The 25,594-nt window shown below is 43.7% G+C and overlaps 1 protein-coding gene across 1 annotated transcript in view; it reads left to right on the forward strand.

Moving 5' to 3' along the window:
• The window catches only part of LOC124716974, a 75,884-nt gene that overhangs the window by 30,857 nt on the left and 19,433 nt on the right, over positions 1–25,594 (forward strand). The window contains exons 2-3 of the mRNA XM_047243576.1: positions 22,851–22,898; positions 24,566–24,759. Coding sequence (XP_047099532.1) covers positions 22,851–22,898; positions 24,566–24,759 — 242 coding nt within the window. The remainder of the gene's footprint in view (positions 1–22,850; positions 22,899–24,565; positions 24,760–25,594) is intronic.

The raw sequence follows: 25,594 nt of genomic DNA on the forward strand, positions 1-25,594 counted from the left end.
ATTGGCCACCCTTGGGCGACCCACGGCTACCTCCTGCCCCGGTAACACCTGCCTCAGTGTCGATGCGGTGCCCCATTGATAGTGACCCATATTCTGATGCACTGTCCCACTTTGACTGCCCTGCGACAAAATAGTCGCTTACCGGACTTGTTGCCCTAATTTTATCTGACAATGCCTCATCGGCTGATTTAGTTTTACATTTTATTCACGAGGGTGGGTTTTATCATTTGACGTAAATTTTAGTGCATGTCTCCGTCTCCTCCACCCTAGTGCTTATAGGGTGGAGGTTTTAATGTGTTGCAGAGTGGCTGGCCTCTCCTTTTTATTCTCATGGTCAGCCAGCCATTGTAACCTGTTTTGTCATTTTAATCTCTTCAACCCATTTCTTGCGTTTCTGTGGTTTTCTTCTCCCCTTTTGTCCCATTTGAGTGTTTGTTGCTCTTCCGTCGTTCTTGTGGTGTTTCCTTTCTCTCCATTTTGTGTTGTCAGTCTTGCTTCTTTTATTCTCACCCATATGGCATTGTTTCATTCGGAACAAGGGACCGATGACCTAGCAGTTTGGTCTCTTCCCCCTCTTTAAACCAACCAACCAACCAACCAACCAACCCTGTCCTTCGCAGCTACAGGGGATATTACAAGAACCATAGCGAATATAATAGCGTCAGGTGGAGTTTGCATTAATGTCCTGAACTCGATATGTAGTGAACCTGTGCCCCTTCAAACTCCTCTTGAAGCTGTGGCTGTCAGGATACGGACGACACAGGAAATAACTGTCTGCAACATATGTCTCCCTCCAGATGGTGTGGTACCCCTGAACGTATTGGCTGCACTGATTGATCAATTCCCTAAACATTCCCACTTTCGGCAGATTTTAATGCTCCTTGTGGGGTAGCACCATGCTTACTGGCCGTGGCAGTGATGTCGAAAATTTGCTGTCCCAACTCGACCTCTGCCTCTCAAATACTGGAGCTGCCGCCACATTTCAGTGTGGTTCATGGTAGTTACTTGGCCATTGATTTGTCAATTTGCAGCCCAGGGCTCCTCCCACTATCCGCTGGAGAGCGCATGACGACCTGTGTAGTAATGACCACTTCCCCATCTTCGTGTCACTTCCCCGGCATCATCCCCACGGATGTCTACTGAGATGGGCTTTAAACAAGCCTTCACCTCTGCTGTCACCGTTGAATCTCCCCCACATGGTGCCATCGCTTTTGTGATTGAGCAGGTCACTACTACGATCGTTTATGCGGTGGAAAATGCAATCTGTCGTTCTCTAGGGTGCCCCCGTGAAAGACAGTCCCTTGGTGGTCGCTGGGAGTCGGTCAGGCAATTGAAGAGCATCGGCGAGCTCTACAGAGACATTAGCGGCACCCTTCCCCAGAGCACCTAATATCTTTTAAGTGGCTCCGTGCCCACGGTCAGCTGCTTATAAAACACCAGAAACAGGAGTGTAGGGAGAGGTATGTGTTGACCATTGGGTGCCATACGTCACCTTCACAAGTATGGATGAAGATCAGATGTCTTCTTGGGTACCAGACCCCGACAGGTGTCCCTGGCATTAACATCAATGGCGTGCTCTCTACCGACGCAAAGATGACTGCCGAGCACTATGCTCTAGCATCTGCGTCGGAGAACTAACCACCAGCCTTTCGCACTCTCAAACAGCGGATGGAAAGGAAAGTCCTCTCGTTCACTACACACCACAGTGAACCGTATAACGCCCCATTTACAGAGTGGGAGCTCCTCTCAATCTTGCACATTGCCCTGACACAGCTCCTGGGCCAGGTTGGATCCACAGTCAGATGATTAAACATCTCTCGTCTAACTACAAGCGACACCTCTTCATGATCTTCAACCAGATCTGGTGTGAAGGTATCTTTCCATCGCACTGGCAGGAAAGCACCATCATTCCTGTACTAAATTCTGGTAAAAATCTGCTTGATGTGGATAGCTTTCGTGCAATCAGCCTCACCAACTTTCTTTGTAAGCTGCTGGAACGTATGGTGTGTCGGCGGTTGGGTTGGGTCCTGGTGTCACGTGGCCTACAGGCTTCATGTCAGGGTGGCTTCTGCCAGGGTCGCTCTTCCACTGATAATCTAGTGTCCCTTGAGTCTGCCATCCGAACAGCCTTTCCCAGACGCCAACCCTTGGTTGTCGTATTTTTTGACTTACGTAAAGCATATGACACGACTTGGTGACATATCCTTGCCACACTGTATGAGTGGGGTCTCTGGGGCCACGCTTCAGATTTTTATCCAAAACTTCCTGTTGCTCCGTACTTTCTGTGTCCAAGTTATTGCCTCTCTTAGTTCGCCCCGTATTCAGGAGAATGGGGTTCTGCAGGTCCCCGTATTTAGTGTATCTCTATTTTTACTGGCCATCAACGGCCTAGCAGCAGCCGTAGGGCTGTTGGTCTCCCCCTCGCTGTATGTGGATGACTTGTGCAATTCGTATTGCTCCTCCAGTACTGATGTTGCTGAGCGGCACCTACAGGGAGCTATTAACAAGGCGCAGTCGTGGTCTCAAGCCCACTGCTTCCTGTTTTCAGCCACGAAGTCGTGTGTCATGCACTTCTCTTGGCATTGTACTGTTCATCTGGATCCTGATCTTTATCTTAGTGTCGACCCACTCACTGTAGTGGAGACGTATTGATTCTTACGACTGGTTTTCGACGCCTGATTGACTTGGCTACCTCACCATCGTCAGCTTAAGTGGGAGTGCTGGTAGTCTCTGCAGCTCTACAGAGCCCTTGTTAAATCTGACCTTGTCTATGGGAGTCTGGTTTATGGTTCGGTGGCACCCTCAGCATCGAGTTTCCTCGACCCAGTGCAGTACTGTGGCATTCGCCTAGTGTTGGGAGCTTTTAGAAAGAGTCCGGTGATCAGTGTCCTGGGGAAGCTGGAGTTCCTCCATTGCTGATGTGACGTGCGCAACTGCTTGCCAGTTATGTTGCACACATTCGTAGTTGTCCTTAGCATCCGAATTATTGTCTTCTTTTACCATCTTCTGCAGTTCATCTCCCACATCGGGCCAGGTCAGGGCTCAAGATTGCAGTTCGCATGTGATCCCTTCTCTCTGAACTGGAGTCCTTCTGTTCACCACCTGTACTTGAGGTCCATTCACGTACACCTCCATGGTGTACACCTCGGCTCAAACTTCATCTGGACCTTTTGCATGGCCTGAAGGACTCGGTTCACCCCGCCACTCTGCGCTGTCACTTCCTCTTGGTTTTTAACGTATTACGGGGCTCTGAAGTTGTTTACACTGATGGCTCATGGTAATGTTGGCTTTGCCTATGTCCACAGAGGCCATATTGAACAGCATTCCTTGCCCGCTGGCTGTAATGTGCCATTGCTACCCTCGCCATCCTTTGGTAGCGAACATCGAAGAGTCCATCTCTGCCCTGGAATGGTCCAGTCGTTCAGTGGTCTTTGTGTGGTTCCCAGGACATGTCGGAATCCCAGGCAATGAACTTGCTGACAGGCTGGCCAAACAGGCTGCATGGAAACTGCTCCTGGAGATGGGCATCTATGAAACTGGCCTGCGTTCTCTTATGCTGCAGGGTTTTTCGGCTTTGGGAAACGGGGTAGCATAACAGTTTGCTCAATAAACTCCGTGTCATTAAAAAGACTGTGAATGTGTGGAAGTCTTCCCTGCAGGCTTTTTGCAGGAAATCAGATGTCCTTTGTCAGTTTCGCATTGGCCATACGTGGCTCACACATGGCTACCTCCTCCTTTGCGAGGACCCACCTCAGTGTCGCTGTGGCTCCCAAATGACAGTCGTCCACCTCTTGCTGGATTGCCCACTTTTAGCCACTCTGCAGCTGACTTTTAACCTTCCCAACACTCTACTTTTGGTGTTGGGCGACAATGCCTCAACAGCAGCATTAGTTTTACGTCTTATTTGTGAGCGTGCATTTTATCATCTTATCTGAGTTGTAACACGTGTCCTTTGTTCCTCTGTGTCCTTTTAATGTGTTGCAGAGTGGCTGGTGTCTCCTTTTTTATTCTCATGGTCAGCCAGCCATGGTAATCAGCTTTCTTGTTTCTAATCTCCTCTTCCTGTTTCTTGCATCTCTCTGTGGTTTTCTTATCCTGTTTTGTCTATTGTAGTGTTTATTATCCTTCTGTTGTTCTCCTGGTTCTTCCTGTCTCCTGTTGTGCCATATGTCTTCTTTGTTTTATTGTTTCCCTTGTGTAATTGTTCTAGTGGGAACAAGGGACCAATGACCTCGCAGTTTGGTCCCCCCGCCCCTCCTTTTAAACAAATAAACAAACAAACCAACCAATCAACCATGGCAGTCAGACAATTTGGTGATGTTGTGCATTTGGTGCACTCCCCCCCCCTTCCCCCTACCCTCTGTGCCTTACCAGCGTGATCTGTCTTCAGTAGGCATGTCAGTAGAAAAGCAAATGAAGCTATGTTTACTATCTGTAAGAAGTATGCAGATGTGCTATTTGTGGACGTAAGTAAATTAGGAAATATATTCCATGCAACACATGGAATTCACCTTGACAATCTCGGGGAAAAATATGTAAGTTAAAGATCCTGGATATTTTCTAAAAAAAGTAGTATTAGACTTTGGCACTAATCTTTGTATGAGTAGTGATAAACCACTTCCATACAGTGAAGTGAAGTGGAAACGGTTAAAGAATCAGAGAAACTTGAGTCACTGACAAAGTATAGTCCATGTAAGGCTTGGTCACTACCAAATGATCGGGACCAGAACCATACAGAAATGAAGACTTTTTTAAGGCTAAATGTTAGGACTGACTGTATCCAGGAAAATAAGACCCTCATCCATCTGAACCTATGGTCACTAAGAAACAAATTCCCTGAGTTAAAGATTTTTTTTTAGAAAAAATGCATTGTGAAATATTGTCTGAATAAAGACTAGCTTAAGGAAGAGGAATGTAACTTACACACTCCAGCTGGCTAAACAAGTCTAACAGGTTACTATAATCGTAGAAAATGGAGGATGGTGCTGTAGCAGTATTAGTCAAAGAACAGTTGTCCCTGAAGGCCAAAGTAATAGATATTAATCATTAACAGCAGAAGGAAAAATGGAAGCTACTGCTATCTACTTGCCCAAATGTCTGGTGTACTGTCGATCCTCTACAGACTTCATGGAATGCTTGGAAAGTATATTACTTTCGGCACTGTAATATTCTGTATTGGTGATATTATTTGAGATGTGCTAGCAAAAAATTTTAAGACTGGACTCTTTCTAGATAACTCTAGTCTTACGGCTTTTACTGCATTGAATGTAAATCTCCAACACAAAATGCTTGCCTAGACAATGTGATTTCAATTATAGGTATTCAGGAGAGACACTGTAACATAAAGTCCTTGCTACCTAACAATGATGGTTCACACCTAAAACTGTCCAGCATTGGAAATATTCACAAGCATGAGGCTGAATCCCGGACATTGAGACTACTGCATGATGATGTACCAGGTGTATGAAATGCAGATCTGTTTGTCTAAAAAAAAATGTTAAATTGAGAAGAATGATAAATAGTGCTTTATTCAAGGTATGCTCCATAATATGTTATAAATTTTTTTCCCATCTTTCAGGCAATTTGTGAGTACCACAGCAGTAAGAATGTTCCCTTTTGCTGAAAACCACTCATCGAGCCACTTTTTCACGTCTTCATATGAATCAAAGCGTTGGTCAGCAAGTAAATGACCCATTGATGGAAACAAGTGGTAATCGGAAGAATCGAAGTCCGGTGAATAAGCCACATGGGGTAGAACTTCCCAGCCAAGTGCTTCCAACATTTATCAAACCGGTTTTGCTATATGTGAAGGAGCATAGTCATGAAGAAAAATGACTGTGTTGCCTCTTTCGGTAATGTTGCCTGTTTTCAAGCAGCGAACAGGTCACATCGGGCAATTGTTGTTAGTTGTTGTTGTTGCGGTCCTCAGTCCCGAGACTGGCTTGATGCAGCTCTCCATGCTACTCTATCCTGTGCAAGCTTCTTCATCTCCTAGTACCTACTGCAACCTACATCCTTCTGAATCTGCTTAGTGTATTCATCTCTTGGTCTCCCTCTACGATTTTTACCCTCCACGCTGCCCTCCAATACTAAATTGGTGATCCCTTGATGCCTCAGAACATGTCCTACCAACCGATCCCTTCTTCTGGTCAAGTTGTGCCACAAACTTCTCTTCTCCCCAATCCTATTCAGTACTTCCTCATTACTTATGTGATCTACCCATCTAATCTTCAGCATTCTTCTGTAGCACCACATTTCGAAAGCTTCTATTCTCTTCTTGTCCAAACCATTTATCGTCCATGTTTCACTTCCATACATGGCTACACTCCATACGAATACTTTCAGAAATGACTTCCTGACACTTAAATCAATACTCGATGTTAACAAATTTCTCTTCTTCAGAAACGCTTTCCTTGCCATTGCCAGCCTACATTTTATATCCTCTCTACTTAGACCATCATCAGTTATTTTGCTCCCCAAATAGCAAAACTCCTTTACTACTTTAAGTGTCCCATTTCCTAATCTAATTCCCTCAGCATCACCCGACTTAATTAGACTACATTCCATTATCCTTGTTTTGCTTTTGTTGATGTTCATCTTATATCCTCCTTTCAGGACACTGTCCATTCCATTCAACTGCTCTTCCAAGTCCTTTGCTGTCTCTGACAGAATTACAATGTCATCGGCGAACCTCAAAGTTTTTATTTCTTCTCCATGGATTTTAATACCTACACCTAATTTTTCTTTTGTTTCCTTTACTGCGTGCTCAATATACAGATTGAACAACATCGGGGAGAGGCTACAACCCTGTCTTACTCCCTTCCCAACCACTGCTTCCCTTTCATGTCCCTCGACTCTTATAACTGCCATCTGGTTTCTGTACAAATTGTAAATAGCCTTTCGCTCCCTGTATTTTACCCCTGCCACCTACAGAATTTGAAAGAGAGTATTCCAGTCAACATTGTCAATAGCTTTCTCTAAGTCTACAAATGCTAGAAACGTAGGTTTGCCTTTCCTTAATCTTTCTTCTAAGATAAGTCGTAAGGTCAGTATTGCCTCACGTGTTCCAACATTTCTACGGAATCCAAACTGATCTTCCCCGAGGTCCACTTCTACTAGTTTTTCCATTCGTCTGTAAAGAATTCGTGTTAGTATTTTGCAGCTGTGACTTATTAAGCTGATAGTTCGGTAATTTTCACATCTGTCAACACCTGCTTTCTTTGGGATTGGAATTATTATATTCTTCTTGAAGTCTGAGGGTATTTCGCCTGTTTCATACATCTTGCTCACCAGATGGTAGAGTTTTGTCAGGCCTGGCTCTCCCACGGCCGTCAGTAGTTCCAATGGAATATTGTCTACTCCGGGGGCCTTGTTTCGACTCGGGTCTTTCAGTGCTCTGTCAAACTCTTCACGCAGTATCATATCTCCCATTTCATCTTCATCTACATCCTCTTCCATTTCCGTAATATTGTCCTCAAGTACATCGCCCTTGTATAGACCCTCTATATACTCCTTCCCTCTTTCTGCTTTCCCTTCTTTCCCTAGAACTGGGTTTCCATCTGAGCTCTTGATATTCATACAAGTCTTTCTCTTATCTCCAAAGGTCTCTTTAATTTTCCTGTAGGCGGTATCTATCTTACCCCTAGTGAGATAGGCCTCTACATCTTTACATTTGTCCTCTAGCCATCCCTGCTTAGCCATTTTGCACTTCCTGTCGATCTCATTTTTGAGACGTTTGTATTCCTTTTTGCCTGTTTCACTTACTGCATTTTTATATTTTCTCCTTTCATCAATTAAATTCAGTATTTCTTCTGTTACCCAAGGATTTCTACTAGCCCTCGTCTTTTTACCTACTTGATCCTCTGCTGCCTTCACTACTTCATCCCTCAAAGCTACCCATTCTTCTTATACTGTGTTTCTTTCCCCCATTCTTGTCAATTGTTCCCTTATGCCCTCCCTGAAACTCTGTACAACCTCTGGTTCTTTTAGTTTATCCAGGTCCCATCTCCTTAAATTCCCACCTTTTTGCAGTTTCTTCAGTTTTAATCTACAAGTCATAACCAATAGATTGTGGTCAGAGTCCACATCTGCCCCTGGAAATGTCTTACAATTTAAAACCTGGTTCCTAAATCTCTGTCTTACCATTATATAATCTATCTGATACCTTTTAGTATCTCCAGGGTTCTTCCATGTATACAACCTTCTTTCATGATTCTTAAACCAAGTGTTAGTTACGATTATGTTGTGCTCTGTGCAAAATTCTACAAGGCGGCTTCCTCTTTCATTTCTGTCCCCCAATCCATATTCACCTACTATGTTTCCTTCTCTCCCTTTTCCTACACTCGAATTCCAGTCACCCATGACTATTAAATTTTCGTCTCCCTTCACAATCTGAATAATTTCTTTTATTTCATCATACATTTCTTCAATTTCTTCGTCATCTGCAGAGCTAGTTGGCATATAAACTTGTACTACTGTAGTAGGTGTGGGCTTCGTATCTATCTTGGCCACAATAATGCGTTCACTATGCTGTTTGTAGTAGCTTACCCGCATTCCTATTTTCCTATTCATTATTAAACCTACTCCTGCATTACCCGTATTTGATTTTGTGTTTATAACCCTGTAGTCACCTGACCAGAAGTCTTGTTCCTCCTGCCACTGAACTTCACTAATTCCCACTATATCTAACTTCAACCTATCCATTTCCCTTTTTAAATTTTCTAACCTACCTGCCTGATAAGGGCAGTTGTTGTTAGTAGTGTTTAGTATTAACCTCTCCCCATGTTCTATCAGCTCATAGTGGACCATGCCCCTCATGCCCCACCAGAACAAAGAGCATAATCTCTCTGTGAAAGCGATTTGGTCTTTTGGTCTATGTGGGTGGTGTGCCTCGGTCATTCCATGATTTTTTTTTGTGCTTGGGATTCTTTTCATCCCCTGTAACTTAAGATGTGAAAATGACTTCCTTGTGTACCGAGAGAGAAGAATCACGTGCTTTTGCACTTTTCCACTTGCCTGTCGTACTACTTGTGTGGTACCCATCTACTGGTCTTCCGATTCATTCCCATATCTTGTAGCTGATCGGAAACCGCTTGCTGGCTACCAGCCAATAGGTAGACGAGTTGTTTTTGTGTTCGCAATTCATCTTCGTGCAACAGTACTTCCATCTCCACAGCTTTGTAATTGTGTTTTCTTTTTTTTCCAAGTTCCTTGTCTGCAACATCGAAGTCACCATTTTTGATACACCGAAACCATCGTCTCAAGTATCTTGTGATGGAGTGTGTTCACCATAAACTTTTCCAAGTAGTCGGTTTGATTCAGTAGCAGTTTCCTTCAAAAGGAACCAAAAAAGTTAATGCTGTCCAAGATTTCTCTTTGTTCGGTATAAATTTAGACATTGAACACAAAACCGTGCCTGACATTTGTTGACGACACAATGGCGCAGCATCACATCTTTATAGCGTGAACTGCAGTAGTGCGACATCTGTTGTCTGAAATCTGCATTTTGTATTTCTACACATAACAAATCTCAGATATACTCAGCACAGTACCAGCAGGCTCTCAATGGATATCTGTCCTCTGGTGAAGCATATAAAAATTTCTTACACACTATTGCAGCTACCTTTAATAAATGCTTTCCTACTTCACATACCAAGAGGGCTTTTTTTAAAGAAGAACAGGAAAGGACACAACTAATTGGTACACTCCTTATCTGTGTAAACTAAAAATACTGATACTCGTACAATGAAATGAAATGTCATATGGCAATAGTATGTACAAACTAGTATATGGAAAACTGAAGTGATGTTACAGAAAGTGAATACCCCCCCCCCTCCCCCCAGGAGGTCCACAACTCTTTTGTGAATACGTGCGTAGCGAGCACAGGACCCCGAGCGAGTGTGGCCCTCTTTCCTCTCCGGGCTGCATACCTTCCTTTTCCACAGCCTTCCCCATCCCCCATCTTCCCCCTCCCCTCACCTCTGCCACTTCCCTTCTCTCTCTCTCTCTCTCTCTCTCTCTCTCTCTCTCTCTCTCTCTCTCTGGGAGTATGTTTAGTGCCTATGTCCGGAGACGGATGCTTGAAACTGTAAAACAGTCTCCCTTCTTCGCTTTCTCTGCTGGCAAGTTCCTGCCCTTCCTTTGTCCTTCTCTTGTCCTCCTCTTGTCCTTACCTCTTCTCTTTACCCTCTTCTCCACTGCGGCGTTTGAGACCCCTATTCTTTTCATTTCATTTCTTTTCTTTTCCTTGTTCCTCCCTCCTTCCTTTCTCTTTTTTCCTCCCTGTGCATGTCTGAAGGCATTCCCACGTGTAGCTGGTGACCGGGTAACGCGTAATTCCCCGCCCCGGGTAGACAGGTAGGACACGTACGTAGCCCCTGGTAATGGCCAGGCCCAGGGAGGGGTGATTACCCGAGCTGGTACCTTCCAAAAGTGCCGATTGGTCCCTCCGTCCGTTTCTTGGGAGGTGCGACTTGAGGTATGAACAATCACCTAAGGCGGGAGTGCCCTCAGAGAGGACCCCCACAAGGGAGGAGCGCGCCATCGGAGACGTTGGTAATCATGGGGGATTCTTCCGCAATGGTATCCTCATCTTCCACTACTATGTCTGCTCACAAGCGTAAGTTCAATGAGTCTCACCCACAGACAGTCCTTCCATCATTGCCACAGTTCCTTGCTGTTTCTCGGTCTGACGAAGGTCACGACTTCTCCACGGTCAACCCTTTCATTATTCAGAAAGGTGTCGACGCAATTGCAGGTCCTGTAAAGTCTTGTTCCAGATTATGAAATGGCACCTTGTTGTTAGAAACAGTCAGTGCCCTACAGGTACAAAAATTGCTGCGTACGTCACTGCTACACACCTTCCCTGTCCGGGTGGAAGTGCACCGCACTTTAAATTCATCATGTGGGGTGGTTTATACACACTCCCTCGATGGATTGTCCGATGAGGAAATTCAAAACTACCTGTCTGACCAGGGCGTAACGGCTGTTAGTCATAAAAAGGATAGACAAGGACTTGGTTCCAACCCGTGCTGTCTTCTTGACATTTGACAGAGTTCAACTTCCATCGAACATAAAAGCGATACAGATGGCCGTACCGTAGGTGCAACCACAACGGAGGGGTATCTGTTGAGAGGCCAGACAAACATGTGGTTCCTGAAGAGGGGCAGCAGCCTTTTCAGTAGTTGCAGGAGCAACAGTCTGGATGATTGACTGATCTGGCCTTGTAACATTAACCAAAACTGCCTTGCTGTGCTGGTACTGCGAACGGCTGAAAGCAAGGGGAAACTACAGCTGTAATTTTTCCCGAGGGCATGCAGCTTTACTGTATGGTTAAGTGATGATGGCGTCCTCTTGGGTAAAATATTCCGGAGGTAAAATAGTCCCCCATTCGGATCTCCGGGCGGGGACTACTCAAGAGGACGTCGTTATCAGGAGAAAGAAAACTGGCGTTCTACGGATCGGAGCGTGGAATGTCAGATCCCTTAATCAGGCAGGTAGGTTAGAAAATTTAAAAAGGGAAATGGATAGGTTAAAGTTAGATATAGTGGGAATTAGTGAAGTTCGGTGGCAGGAGGAACAAGACTTTTGGTCAGGTGATTACAGGGTTATAAATACAAAATCAAATAGGGGTAATGCAGGAGTAGGTTTAATAATGAATAAAAAATAGGAGTGAGGTTAGCTACTACAAACAGCATAGTGAACGCATTATTGTGGCCAAGATAGACACAAAGCCCATGCCTACTACAGTAGTACAAGTTTATATGCCAACTAGCTCTGCAGATGATGAAGACATTGATGAAATGTATGACGAGATAAAAGAAATTATTCAGGTAGTGAAGGGAGATGAAAATTTAATAGTCATGGGTGACTGGAATTCGTCAGTAGGAAAAGGGAGAGAAGGAAACATAGTAGGTGAATATGGATTGGGGGGAAGAAATGAAACAGGAAGCCGCCTTGTAGAATTTTGCACAGAGCACAACTTAATCATAGCTAACACTTGGTTCAAGAATCATAAAAGAAGGTTGTATACCTGGAAGAATCCTGGAGATACTAAAAGGTATCAGATAGATTATATAATGGTAAGACAGAGATTTAGGAACCAGGTTCTAAATTGTAAGACATTTCCAGGGGCAGATGTGGACTGTGACCACAATCTATTGGTTATGAACTGTAGATTAAAACTGAAGAAACTGCAAAAAGGTGGGAATTTAAGGAGATGGGACCTGGATAAACTGAAAGAACCAGAGGTTGTACAGAGTTTCAGGGAGAGCATAAGGGAACAATTGACAGGAATGGGGGAAAGAAATACAGTAGAAGCAGCATGGGTAGCTCTGAGGGATGAAGTAGTGAAGGCAGCAGAGGATCAAGTAGGTAAAAAGACGAGGGCTAATAGAAATCCTTTGGTAACAGAAGAAATATTGAATTTAATTGATGAAAGGAGAAAATACAAAAATGCAGTAAATGAAGCAGGCAAAAAGGAATACAAACTACTCAAAAATGAGATCGACAGGAAGTGGAAAATGGCTAAGCAGGGATGGCTAGAGGACAAATGTAAGGATGTAGAGGCTTGTCTCACTAGGGGTAAGATAGATACTGCCTACAGGAAAATTAAAGAGACCTTTGGAGAGAAGAGAACCACTTGTATGAATATCAAGAGCTCAGATGGAAACCCAGTTCAAAGCAAAGAAGGGAAGGCAGAAAGGTGGAAGGAGTATATAGAGGGTTTATACAAGGGCGATGTACTTTAGGACAATATTATGGAAATGCAAGAGGATGTTGATGAAGATGAAATGGGAGATAAGATACTGTGTGAAGAGTTTGACAGAGCACTGAAAGACCTGAGTCGAAACAATGCCCCGGGACTAGACAACATTCCATTATAACTACTGATGGCCTTGGGAGAGCCAGTCATGACAAAACTCTGCCATCTTGTGAGCAAGATGTATGAGACAGGCGAAATACCCACAGACTTCAAGAAGAATATAATAATTCCAATCCCACAGAAAGCCGTTGTTGACAGATGTGAAAATTACCGAACTATCAGTTTAATAATTCACAGCTGCAAAATACTAACGTGAATTCTTTACAGACGAATGGAAAAACTAGTAGAAGTGGACCTCGGGGAAGATCAGTTTGGATTCCGTAGAAATGTTGGAACACGTGAGGCAATACTGACCTTACGACTTACCTTAGAAGAAAGATAAAGAAAAGGTAAACCTACGTTTCTAGCATTTGTAGACTTAGAGAAAGCTTTTGACAACGTTAACTGGAATACTCTCTTTCAAATTCTGAAGGTGGCAGGGGTAAAATACAGGGAGCGAAAGGCTATTTACAATTTGTACAGAAACCAGATGGCAGTTGTAAGAGTCGAGGGACATGAAAGGGAAGCAGTGGTTGGGAAGGGAGTGAGACAGAGTTGTAGCCTCTCCCCGACGTTATTCAATCTGTATATTGAGCAAGCAGTAAAGGAAGCAAAAGAAAATTCGGAGTAGGTATTAAAATTCATGGAGAAGAAGTAAAAACTTTGAAGTTCGCCGATGACATTGTAATTCTGTCAGAGACAGCAAAGGACTTGGAAGAGCAGTTGAACGGAATGGACAGTGTCTTGAAAGGAGGATATAAGATGAACATCAACAAAAGCAAAACGAGGATAATGGAATGTAGTCGAATTAAATCGGGTGATACTGAGGGGATTAGATTAGGAAATGAGACACTTAAAGTAGTAAAGGAGTTTTGCTATTTAGGGAGTAAAATAACTGATGATGGTCGAAGTAGAGAGGATATAAAATGTAGACTGGCAATGGCAAGGAAATCGTTTCTGAAGAAGAGAAATTTGTTAACATCGAGTATAGGTTTAAGTGTCAGGAAGTCATTTCTGAAAGTATTCGTATGGAGTGTAGCCATGTATGGAAGTGAAACATGGACGATAACCAGTTTGGACAAGAAGAGAATAGAAGCTTTCGAAATGTGGTGCTACAGAAGAATGCTGAAGATAAGATGGGTAGATCACGTAACTAATGAGGAGGTATTGAATAGGATTGGGGAGAAGAGAAGTTTGTGGCACAACTTGACTAGAAGAAGGGTTCGGTTGGTAGGACATGTTTTGAGGCATCAAGGGATCACAAATTTAGCATTGGAGGGCAGCGTGGAGGGTAAAAATCGTAGAGGGAGACCAAGAGATGAATACACTAAGCAGATTCTGAAGGATGTAGGTTGCAGTAGGTACTAGGAGATGAAGAAGCTTGCACAGGATAGAGTAGCATGGAGAGCTGCATCAAACCAGTCTCAGGACTGAAGACCACAACAACAACAACAACAACAACAACATGAGATAATTTCGGTTAGCCCTTTTATTCCCAACTCTACGCGTTGCTATCGGTGTCAGCGGTTCAGTCATATCAGCCAGTCATGTTCCAATCCGGCCAAATGCGTTATGTGTGGCAAGGATGCACATGAGGTTGCTTGTCCTCCTCCATCCCCTCATTGCATCAACTGTATGGGTGACCACACTGCTGCCTCTAGAGATTGCCCCATTTTCAAAGACGAACGGCTCATTCAGGAAATGAGAGTGAAGAAAAAGGTGTCGACCTTTGCTGCTCGAAAGTTATTCGCCAGTCAAGCCCACTGTGCCTCACGCAGATAAATACAGCACTGTCCTTGCCTCTCTTCGGCCTGCAAAGGAGGCAGCCATGCAGACTTGTGATCTCACCTTTAGTGCCACGGTCGTCAGATCGCCCAGCACAAAGATCGCCCGTTCAACCTCCCCACTATTACCTGCTCACGCTATGGCTAACCCTTCATCGGGTTCTGCTAACTCAAGAGCCCCAAAATCAGACACCCGGACTTCCAAAAAAGTGCCTACTCGTGAAGATTTTTTACGTACCCCGACTTCACAACCATAGATTCCTCCCTCATCTCAACGTCCTGTTTCCAAGAAGGCTAATTTGAAACCCAGTTACTCTCCTTCTCTGCCACGGCGTGTCTCATCTACAGCACCACCTGGCAGTAACTGCCCTTGGCCGTCTTTTGTGGCACTGCTGGCGGCCGCTAAACCGACTGATCGCTGGTGGCAGGAGCTGCTCCTAAACAACCTATGGATCAGGATCTTCTGCCTTCGGCTGAATGCCGTTCCATGATGTTGGCTGCCGGCTCTGAGCAGTCGTTGAGTTGAGGGCAACCTTGGTCACATTCTTCCCTTTTCTGTCCACCCTATGTTTATTATCCATTGGAACATCCGTGGCATTCGCGCCAATCGGGATGAATTGTCAATCCTCTTATGATCCTACTCGCCGGTCATCTTCTGTCTTCAGGAAACAAAGCTGCGTCCCCACGATCGCTTTGTTTTCCCTTGTTTTCAGTCAGTCCGATTTGATCTCCCCTCTGTTGATAGCACTCCGGCACATAGAGGGCTCGTGATTCTTCTCCATGATACTGTCCATTATCACCCAATTCTCTTAAACAGTTCCTTCCAAGCTGTTGCCGTTCGTCTTTCCCTTTCTGGACACACCTTCTCTCTTTGTACTGTATACATTCCGTTGTCCGCACCAATAGCAAGAGCTGATCTCCTTCATTAGCTTCCGTCCCCCTATTTGCTGGTTGGGGACTTCAGTGCCCACCACTCGCTTTGGGGATCTCCGCGTCCTTCTCCGCGTGCTCACTATTGATAATGTCTTCCACCAAGCGGATCTTGTTTGCCTCAACACTGGGGACCCTACATTTTTGTTTGCATCCACGACAAATTTCTCTCATTTGGACCTTTCGGTCGGTACTGTACTGCTAGCTCAGCGCTTTGAATGGTTCGCTCTTGTTGATACTCACTTGAGTGACCACTTTCCATGTGTCCTTAGAAATGCAGCCACAACTGCCGTATATGCACCCGAGACACTGGAAGTTTGCCAAGCCGATTGGACACTCTTTTCATCTCTAGCGACATTCGATGACTGTCACTTTCCTAGCGTCGACGATGAGGTCACTCACATTACGGAAGTTATCCTTACAGTTGCAGAACGTTCAATACCTCATATCTCTGATTTGCCCCGGCGCCCCCCAGTTACTTGGTGGAACGAGGCATGCCGTGACGCAATACGTAAGCGGCTCTTCGCGTTTACCGCCACCATCCTACTTTCGCCAACTGTATCCGCTATAAACAGTTCCATGCACAATGCCGTCGCGTCATCCACGATAGCAAGAAGGCCAACTGGGACTTCTTTACTAGCTCTTTTAACACCTTCACTCCCTCCTCGGAAGTTTGGAGTCGGATTCGACGGTTATCAGGCACGCCTAGTTTCTCCCCGGTCTCTGGCCTCACTGTCGTGCATGATACGTTAGTGGACCCCGTCACAATTTCTAACTCTTTGGGTCAACACTTTGCTGAGATTTTGAGCTCTTCAGATTACCTGCCAGCTTTCCTCCCGAAGAAACGTGCAGCGGAAGTGCGACCTCTTGCTTTCTCCTCTCAAAATCACGAAAGCTATAATACTGTTTTCTCCATGTGGGAACTCCAACACGAACTCTGCTTCTCGCTCTTCTGCCCCAGGACCGGATGGTATCCACATCCAAATGTTGCTGCATTTATCATACCATAGTCTGTGCTACCTCCTTCGCCTTAATAATCAAATTTGGACCAACAGTACTTTTCCCAGAAGATGGCGTGAAGCTATCGCCATTCCTGTTCCGAAACCTGGAAAGGACAAACATCTCCCCTCTAGCTATCACCCCATTTCTCTCGAGTAGTGCATGCAAGGTTTTGGAGTGTGTGGTGAATTGCCATTTAGCATGGTGGCTGCAGTCCCGAAGTCTTTTAACACCTGCCCAGTGCAGTTTCCAAAACCATCGTTCTGCTGTTGACCATCTTGTTTCTCTCTCCACTTATATCATGAACAATTTTCTCAGGAAATTTTCTCCGGAAACGCCAAACAGTAGCAATATTTTTTGATCTGGAGAGAGCATACGACAGCTGTTGGAGGACAGGCATCCTCCGCACACTGTTCTCTTGGGGCTTTTAAGGTCGGCTGCTCCTTTTTCTTCGTGAATTTATGGCAGAGCTCACATTTAAAGTGCGGGTGAACACTACTTTCTCCCAAGAAAGCGGGGTACCCCAGGGCTCCGTGCTAAGTGTAGTACTGTTTGCCATTGCCAAAAATCCAATTATGGATTGTCTCCTTCCCGATGTCTCGGGCTCCCTCTTTGTGGACGATTTCGTGATCTACTACAGCTCTCAACGTACCAGCCTTCTTGAACGCCGTCTTCAAGGATGTCTCGATCGCCTCCACTCTTGGAGCATCGAAACCGGCTTCCGTTTTTCTCCCAGTAAGACCGTTTGTGTCACTTTTAGGCATCGTACGGAGTTTCTTCCGCCTTCCTTATACCCCCGCCGGCGAAACATTGCACTTGACAGTTCGATTTTTGTCTAGTTAGGTTGGCTATACTGTATTAGCGATGTTGCAACAGCAGCCTCTATACACACAGCAGACGATACAGTTTTCCGTCCCGTCTCGTAAATGCAAGCGATTGAGCAATTACAGTGTATATAAAAACTCGTTTTTAGTTGTACTTCAATGACAGGAGGTAAGCAACCGTATAATAATGCATATAAAAGCATAACAATGCGCACCCTTTCGATAACGGAGCAAAGAAATACAAAAAAAACAAGCATCTGACGACTGGTACTTTAAAATCAATAATGTACGTAGCTTACAAAATAAATAATAACCGAGATTGCAATAATAACCAATATTAGTAATTTTTCACTCACCAATTTACAGCGATAATGGCGCAATTCCATCCAGCTCGCGATCGTCACTGTTATCCGATTCATCGCCAAAACCGTCTTCATCGTCGTCATCAGCAAGACAAATCATTAATTGTTCATGGGCACTGATAATGCCTTCTATTGTCTGGGCTGCTCGTATAAGCTTCTCGACGTGCTCTACTTTTTTTCTCCATGAGGCTGCATCCACAGTCACAAGAGCTTCACGCAACAGCTTTTCCACCTCTGTTATTGTAAAGGACTTGTTGTTGTTCCTTACATACATTTTTACATCACTCCATATTAACTCAATAGGGTTGAAATGGCAGTGATATGGTGGCAGCCTTATTACAGTATGACCCTGCTCCTTGGCAATTTCGTCTACTACATATGTAGGTGTCGTAGGCTTATTTTCTTTAACAAGAGAATATAACAGAACCTTTGTCATACTCATATCCGCTGCAATATTTCGAGCCTGTAACCACTGCACCATAACTTCTTTTCGATCATTTGTGGTTGGGGCTTTGTTCTGTATCACCGAATGATATGGCGCATTGTCCATTACAATTGTTGTAGGGACAGGAAATTGTTTTAAAAGGTTCCTGAACCACTCAACAAATCGTGTGTGATCCATATCTTCATGGTAATCACCAGTCTTTTTTGATCTAAAAACTAAAAGTGCGTCAGGGACAAAACCACTGGAGGAGCCTGCATGGACCACAATTAATCTAGCTCCTCTTCCCGTCGGCTGATGGCCGCTACTGCTGGGTGTGTTATCCGTCCAACATTTATTCACAGCTTCCCCGGCATTAACCCACGTTTCGTCTAGCCAAATTATGGAATGAATGTCTCTGCCCACAATTTTGTGCAAGAAAATGCTACGAGCGGTAACAATATGTGCCCTCTCTAACAGTACTTTGCGTCCGTCTAGCGTTTTGTAACGGAAACCCATGTTTTTTAGCACAATTTTTAGTGATGTTTTACCACCCCTGAAGAGTTCACTTTCTTTTAAAGAGATTAATAACTTAGCTACAGTCGGATACTCTTTTCTGCTGTAGTAAGCATAAACATGCCTTCGAATTGCATCTGTCTGGAAAGAATCTGAATCTGTGATAGGACTAGGCCGCTTTTTCTTCTTTCCCGGGGTTGATAAAAATGTATTATTTGATTCAGACAGCTCGGAATCATTACGGCTCACTTCAGTATCTTCCAAGTTTTGTAGTAATACTCCCTTACTTACTACGGTTCTTGCACTAACACCAAGAGTTTTCGACGTACGTTCCACCACTTTGTCGGCAGGAATTGATGGCTGTCCATGAGTGCTTACGTAGTTTTTCTCCTGCTCGTAAAACTCAAGAGTTCTGCGTAGTAACTCCAGTGCCTGGCTGTTTAGCGGCACCCCTCGACGCAAAGGATTGTCACTAGGTGAACGAAGTCTTTTCGGTGGCATTTTCCAAGTATGTACACTCACAACGTAACAAAAGTCACAACGATATAGCACACAGTACAACGAAAGCACACGGTAAACAACATACAATTCACGTTGTATACACATCCACTAAACAAAGCCGGCAACGCGGGAACTTTGACGTCACAGCACGTGAGTAACAGCAGTGCTCACTGCGCTGTGATTGGCTGGCGCCCCACGCTGAACGCCTAGCGCCTATCGTTCTTCACTTGTTACTCTGTTACGCTGCCAACTTCATACGCAAACGTCAAGTGCAATGTTTCAGCGGCGCGGGTATACATCTAGGCCCTGTCAACCTTCCGTTCGCGGACGTCGCTAAAATTCTTGGGTCTTATGTTTGACAGAAAACTGTGCTGGTCCTCCCACATTTCCTATCTTTTGGCTCGCTGTCTGCGATCCCTCAACAACCTCCGTGTCCTGAATGGTACCTCCTGGGGAGCGGACCGAATGGTCCTTCTCCACCTCTATCACATCTTAGTGCGTTCGAAATTGGACTATGGAACCATAGTTTACTCCTCTGCTCAGCCGTCTATTCTTCGGTGTCTCGACTCTGTCCGCCAACGTGGATTACGATTAGCATCTAGAGCTTTTTACACCATCCCTGGGAAAGGCTTTATGCGGACACTGCTGAACCTCCACTGTCCAATCAGCGAGCTGTCCTGAGTCGTTACGCTATCTGTCTTCCATGCCTGCTAATCCGGCCTATGACATTTTTTTCGACACCTCCTTAAATTTAGGGTATGCAGGCCGCCCTTCCTCCCTACTACCACCGGGAGTCTGCTTCCGTCAACTGCTACGTTCTCTTTCCTTCCATTTTCCTAAAACTTTCTGTCCACCCTCTGGTCCACCAGATTCAGGATTGCCTCAACTTGCTCCACTTGGGGGGGGGCATCTCTGTGGCGTTCCTCTGGATCCCAGGACATGTTGGTATCTGTGGAAACGAGGCGGCCGATATAGCGGCCAATGCTGCGGTCTTTCTTCTTCGGCCTGCTGTTCGCATGGTTCCCTTAGCCGATCTACGGAGTGTTTTATGTCGTCGTGTCGCTCTTTTATGGCACGCACAATATTCGACACTTCCCAATAATAAATTGCGGGACGTGAAAGCTCTTCCCTGTGCTTGGACCTCTTCCTCCTGAACTCGCCGTCAAGAGGTGGTAATTTTAACTAGACTCTGGATAAGGCACTGTCTTTTTAGCCATCAACACCTTTTAAGTGGCGATCCTCCCCCGCTTTGTCCCCACTGCTCTCAGCTGTGGACGGTGGGACACCTTTTACTTGAGTGCCCCTATTTTACTTCGTTATGCGCCTGTCTACAGCTGTTGCGATATATCTTCCATTTTAGCAGATGACATGCGCTCAGACGATTGTGTTCTCAAGTGAGATGTCAATCATTTGAAGCTCTTTTTGGGGAAAACCCCCTTCTATAGTGGTTTTTAAAGCTTTCCTTCTGGTTTTAGTTTCCCCACCTTTTTTTAGTTTCGCTCCCATTGCTGCTGGTTTCCAGTTGGGTTTCCAGTTTGGTTTTTTACCTTTCCCTAAGTCACAGACAAGGCACTAATGACTGTAGCAGTTTTGCGCCCTAAAACCATAACAAAAAAAAGAAAGTGAATAAGTAAAGCTAAAAAGGGGCCAGTGATAACTATGTAGATCATTAAAATAACAAATGTAATGCAGCATGGAAGATAATAAACTCAGAATCTGGGATCTCTACAGAAAAAACTACCTATTAGCCCCGATCAGCTTAAGCTCAGCTTTGTCAATTCAGGGAAGTACACTGATAATGAGACAGTAACCAGTGATGACACTGAGCTGACTGTAGTTGCCTTACTTGGTGCATACTTAGACACCAACCACCCAGGAATGGTATCAATGGAAATGTCTCCCCTAAGGATACAGTAGGTGTAGTAGCAAAACTCATTACCTCAAAAACAGAGTACTGTTATGACTTCTCCAACTTCACTGTAAAATAAATAATAGGGATAATAAGCCAACCCCTATGCTACCTTATAAACTTTTTGTTTGAGGAAAGTGCCTTTCCTGACTCTGTAATGTTCAGTGTAGTTTTACCTGTGCATAAAAAGGAAGATAGGGAATTGCCAGAAAATTATAAACCCATTGCAATAGTTCCAATCCCATCTAAAATCATTGAGAAGGTGATAATGAAAAAGCAATTAAATAAATATTTTTAGAACAATCACATCTTAAATCAGGTACAGTATGGATTTCCTGAAGGTCAGTCCACAGTTACAGTAGTGGAGGATATAGTTTTATCTGTCTTAAAGGGATCTGAACGTAAGCAATATACATATGCCGCATTGGTTGGCATTACTACACTCATACTTAGCCAGTAGCAAACAAATGATCATAACCAATCGAAATAAAGTCCGGCTTCCTGAACATCATAAGAAGAGTGCATCAGGGATTGGTGCTTTGACCATTTTTGTACATTATTTATGTTAATGATCTGCCTAGCCTGCTACCTTTCAAAGCAGTAATGTAAGTGGAAATACCACATTTATTATTTCCCATAATGAGAAAAATACTATGGAGGCAATGAATAAACTTATAATAGACAAGGCATCTTGCTGGTTTAAGGCAAATGAATTAAAATTGCACAGTAGCAAAACCAAGAATATAGTATGCCTCCTAAAGATAATTACTGCCATAGCAAAGACTGTCAAATTTCTTGGTATCCACCTCAACACACAATTTAACTTGAAAACACACACACACGAAATTTATGCAGTGAACTACCCCATGTGTTGTACCTAATCAGGGAATTAAAAACATACATTTGTTACAGCAAAACCGCTGTTCCTTGCCTACTGCCCCCCCCCCCCCCAACTCTCTCTCTCTCTCTCTCTCTCTCTCTCTCTCTCTCTCTCTCTCTCTCTCTGGAGTGATGATATGGGGTAATTGTGCTGGAGCCAGAAGAGTCTTCATTTGGCAAAAGAAGTTATTAGATGCATATATGGGTCAAGAGCCAACACTCCACGCAAAATGTATTTCATTGACAACAAGATGATGACCGTTTCACATGTGTACGCATTTCATACCCTTACTCACACCAAGAGCAATTGGTATAAACATGACACAGTATCAAAAGTTCACTCTTACAGAACGACAGGAACTCTGAACCATACTAATAAATTTCAAAAAACTATCTGCGTGCAGAAATGTGTCTCTTCTTAACAAATTACCATGTGGGATGAGTAAGTTGAATACTAGTAAGTTCAGAGAGATTGTAGAATCCTGACTAAAAGAAGAAAACTTTTTATACTGTTGATGGATTTGTAAATAGTGATGTGATATAGCAATCAATTATTTAAAAAAATCTGGTATCCTTATTATCCGTTAATTTAATTGCAGACAGACAGCCTCCATCTGTACTAATCTTAAAGCGTGTACAGAACAACTATGTATAGTTGGTGTAACCAAATTTAACTTAGGGTAATTATAAAATTGTCCAATTGCATACTGTGCGGTACAATGTGTATTTCGAAAATAAAATGTAGATGTAGGTAAGTGTGATATTGCATTATGCAGTGTAATGTCTTAAGGACTAATGAATAAATGAAGATATATTGCAGGGTGATGTGTACTTCATAAGACATTATTTTTTCTTATTTGCAGACTTTAATGCAAGGTGGCGCCATTGAACGTCCAGTAATGCAGATTGTGGTAAGTATTGTAGTCAGTCCTGAAGGTGTAAACTTTTAAGTGTAGAACCACAACTGAGTGCTTGAGATACCTTAACAGTGCAGTCTTTGACTAAACACTTTACTACCTTCATGTAGTTTATAAAAATGGCAAGAGCTGCATATACAGGGTGGTCCATTGGTAGTGACCGGGCCAAATATCTCACGAAGTAAGCATCAAATGAAAAACACTACAAAGAACGAAACTAGTCTAGCTTGAAGGGGAAACCAGATGGCGCTATGGTTGGCCCGCTAGATGGCGCTGCCATAAGTCAAACGGATATCACCTACATTTTTTTAGATAGGAACCCCTATTTTTTATTACATATTAGTGTAGTACGTAAAGAAAGACGAATGTTTTAGTTGGACCTCTTTTTTCGCTTTGTGATAGATGACGCTGTAATAGTCACAAACGTGTAAGTACGTGGTATCAAGTAACGTTCCGCCAGTGCGGACGGTATTTTCATCGTGTCACATTGCCTTTACAAGTGTGTGTGTGTGTGTGTGTGTGTGTGTGTGTGTGTGTGGGCGCGCGCGCCTGTCCTTTTTTCCCCCCTAAGGTAAGTCTTTCCGCTCCTGGGATTGGAATGACTCCTTACCCTCTCCCTTAAAACCCACATCCTTTCGTCTTTCCCTCTCCTTCCCTCTTTCCTGATGATGAAGCAACCATTGGTTGCGAAAGCTTGAATTGTGTGTGTGTGAGTGTGAGTGTGTGTGTTTTTGTTTGTGTTTGTGTGTCTATCAACATGCCAATGCTTTCGTTTGGTAAGTTACATCGTTCTTGTATATCTTTTGTCACACGAGAAATGGGGGCAACTTGAGCACTCTGTAGTTCATTGATTTTCTTTTAGCAGGGAACTTTGTGGGGAATTATTAAGACTGGGTGCCACATTGGGGGGAGAGGGGGGGCACTGGTTTGTTGTTGAAATCAAGGACTCTGCTTTTAGGAAATTTAAATCTAGACTGAGGCATAATGCTGTTGATATTTGGATTGTGGCAGGTGTTCACTCAATTTTCAGGATTTTAGAGAATTACGATAAGTGGTTTTCAGTTGGGCATGTAGAGGAGTAGGCCTATATTTGTAACAATTGTACAGTTATGAAACTTCCTGGCAGATTAAAACTGTGTGCCGGACCGAGACTCGAACTCGGGACCTTTGCCTGTCGCGGGCAAGTGCTCTACCAACTGAGCTACCCAAGCACGGCTCACGCCCCGTCCTCACAGCTTTACTTCTGCAAGTACCTCGTCTCCTACCTTCCAAACTTTACAGAAGCTCTCCTGCGAACCCTGTAGAACTAGCACTCCTGAAAGAAAGGAAATCTAGAGATTGCTGGTTTTACACTAATATTTATCAAACTGGGATATTCGGAGATCAAAATGTGTCCTCATGTCTGCAAACTAAAAATTGGTTGCTGAATTCCCATTGCAGAATAATGAATATTGTTTAGCAGTGTGTACTATGAAGAGGCAAGTTTGTTTGTTTTTTTAATATATATAGAACAAATCAGCCCATATGATGAATAGGCATATAGCAAATTTGCAGCTGATGCAAATGATCCAATAAAAGAAAGCAGTAAGGCAACAAAAGCCGTTGTAGTTTATTTGCTAATTTATGTAATTTGATTAACTCCTTTGCTCTTCAATTTGCAGGACAGCTTGAGAGTAATAGACAGAGACCATGAGACATATCAGCTTATGGTTTCTGATGGCAGCCACATGAGCAGCATGGCCATGCTTTCAACACAGTGGAATGTTAGGATGAGATCTGGACAGCTGTCACTCTACTCTGTGGTCAGAGTGAACCGTTTCAGAATGATTAACTATGCAGAGGACGGAGATGAAAAGTGAGTTCTCATTTATGGTGTTCTACCTTATTAGAAAGATGTGTTAGTTTTTGTAGGTTTTCAGATCTATTTGAGGAATCTGTTTTTTATTTAGAAAGTAAGAATGGGAATACAAGCTTTCACTAAGTATGGTATTGGTTTCTCCATTTGTTTTCGTTCTGCCTTTATGTGAATTTAGGAACATGCTGACTAGTGAGATTTATTGAGAGGACAAGTGTGTCCAATTACTGTTACTGAGCTCTAGGCAAAAAATTCACTGGTGTAAGCACCAGTTCATGCTAGAAGCTTGAAAATATCCCCAGTGTGTTTATACACTTTTGTGTCAGATAAATGTTTAAAATGCAGTGGACAGCTATTGTGAATTAGTCATGTCCCAAAGATGCTATTGAAGTGAAGAGTTCTTAACATCGTAACAGTGGTTTTGAAGAAATGAATCCATTTTTTTTTCCTCCATTGTGTTCCTCTCCATCCTTATTTACACTGAAACAAATTGGTGTGAATTCAAATGAACAATCCCTTCTGGTCACTGCCATTCACTTATACCTTTGAACAAATCACATTTATAATCGGTAAAGTCAAATACCCGATTGTAACACTACGTAGGGATATGGCTTTGGTTTATTGATTGAACACGGGAAATAAGTCAGTCTACAAAGGAGACTGCCTTCAAATCATTCATGCAACCCATTCTGGAATATTGCTTGTGTGTGTGAGACCTGTACCAGATTAGATTAACAGGGGATATTGAATGGTTATAGATAAGGGCAGCATGAATGGTCACAGGTTTGTTTGACCTGTGAGAGAGTCATAAAGATGCTGAAGAAACTGAACTGGC

Source organism: Schistocerca piceifrons, chromosome 9, assembly GCF_021461385.2.
Source record: "Schistocerca piceifrons isolate TAMUIC-IGC-003096 chromosome 9, iqSchPice1.1, whole genome shotgun sequence".
NCBI lineage: Eukaryota > Metazoa > Arthropoda > Insecta > Orthoptera > Acrididae > Schistocerca > Schistocerca piceifrons.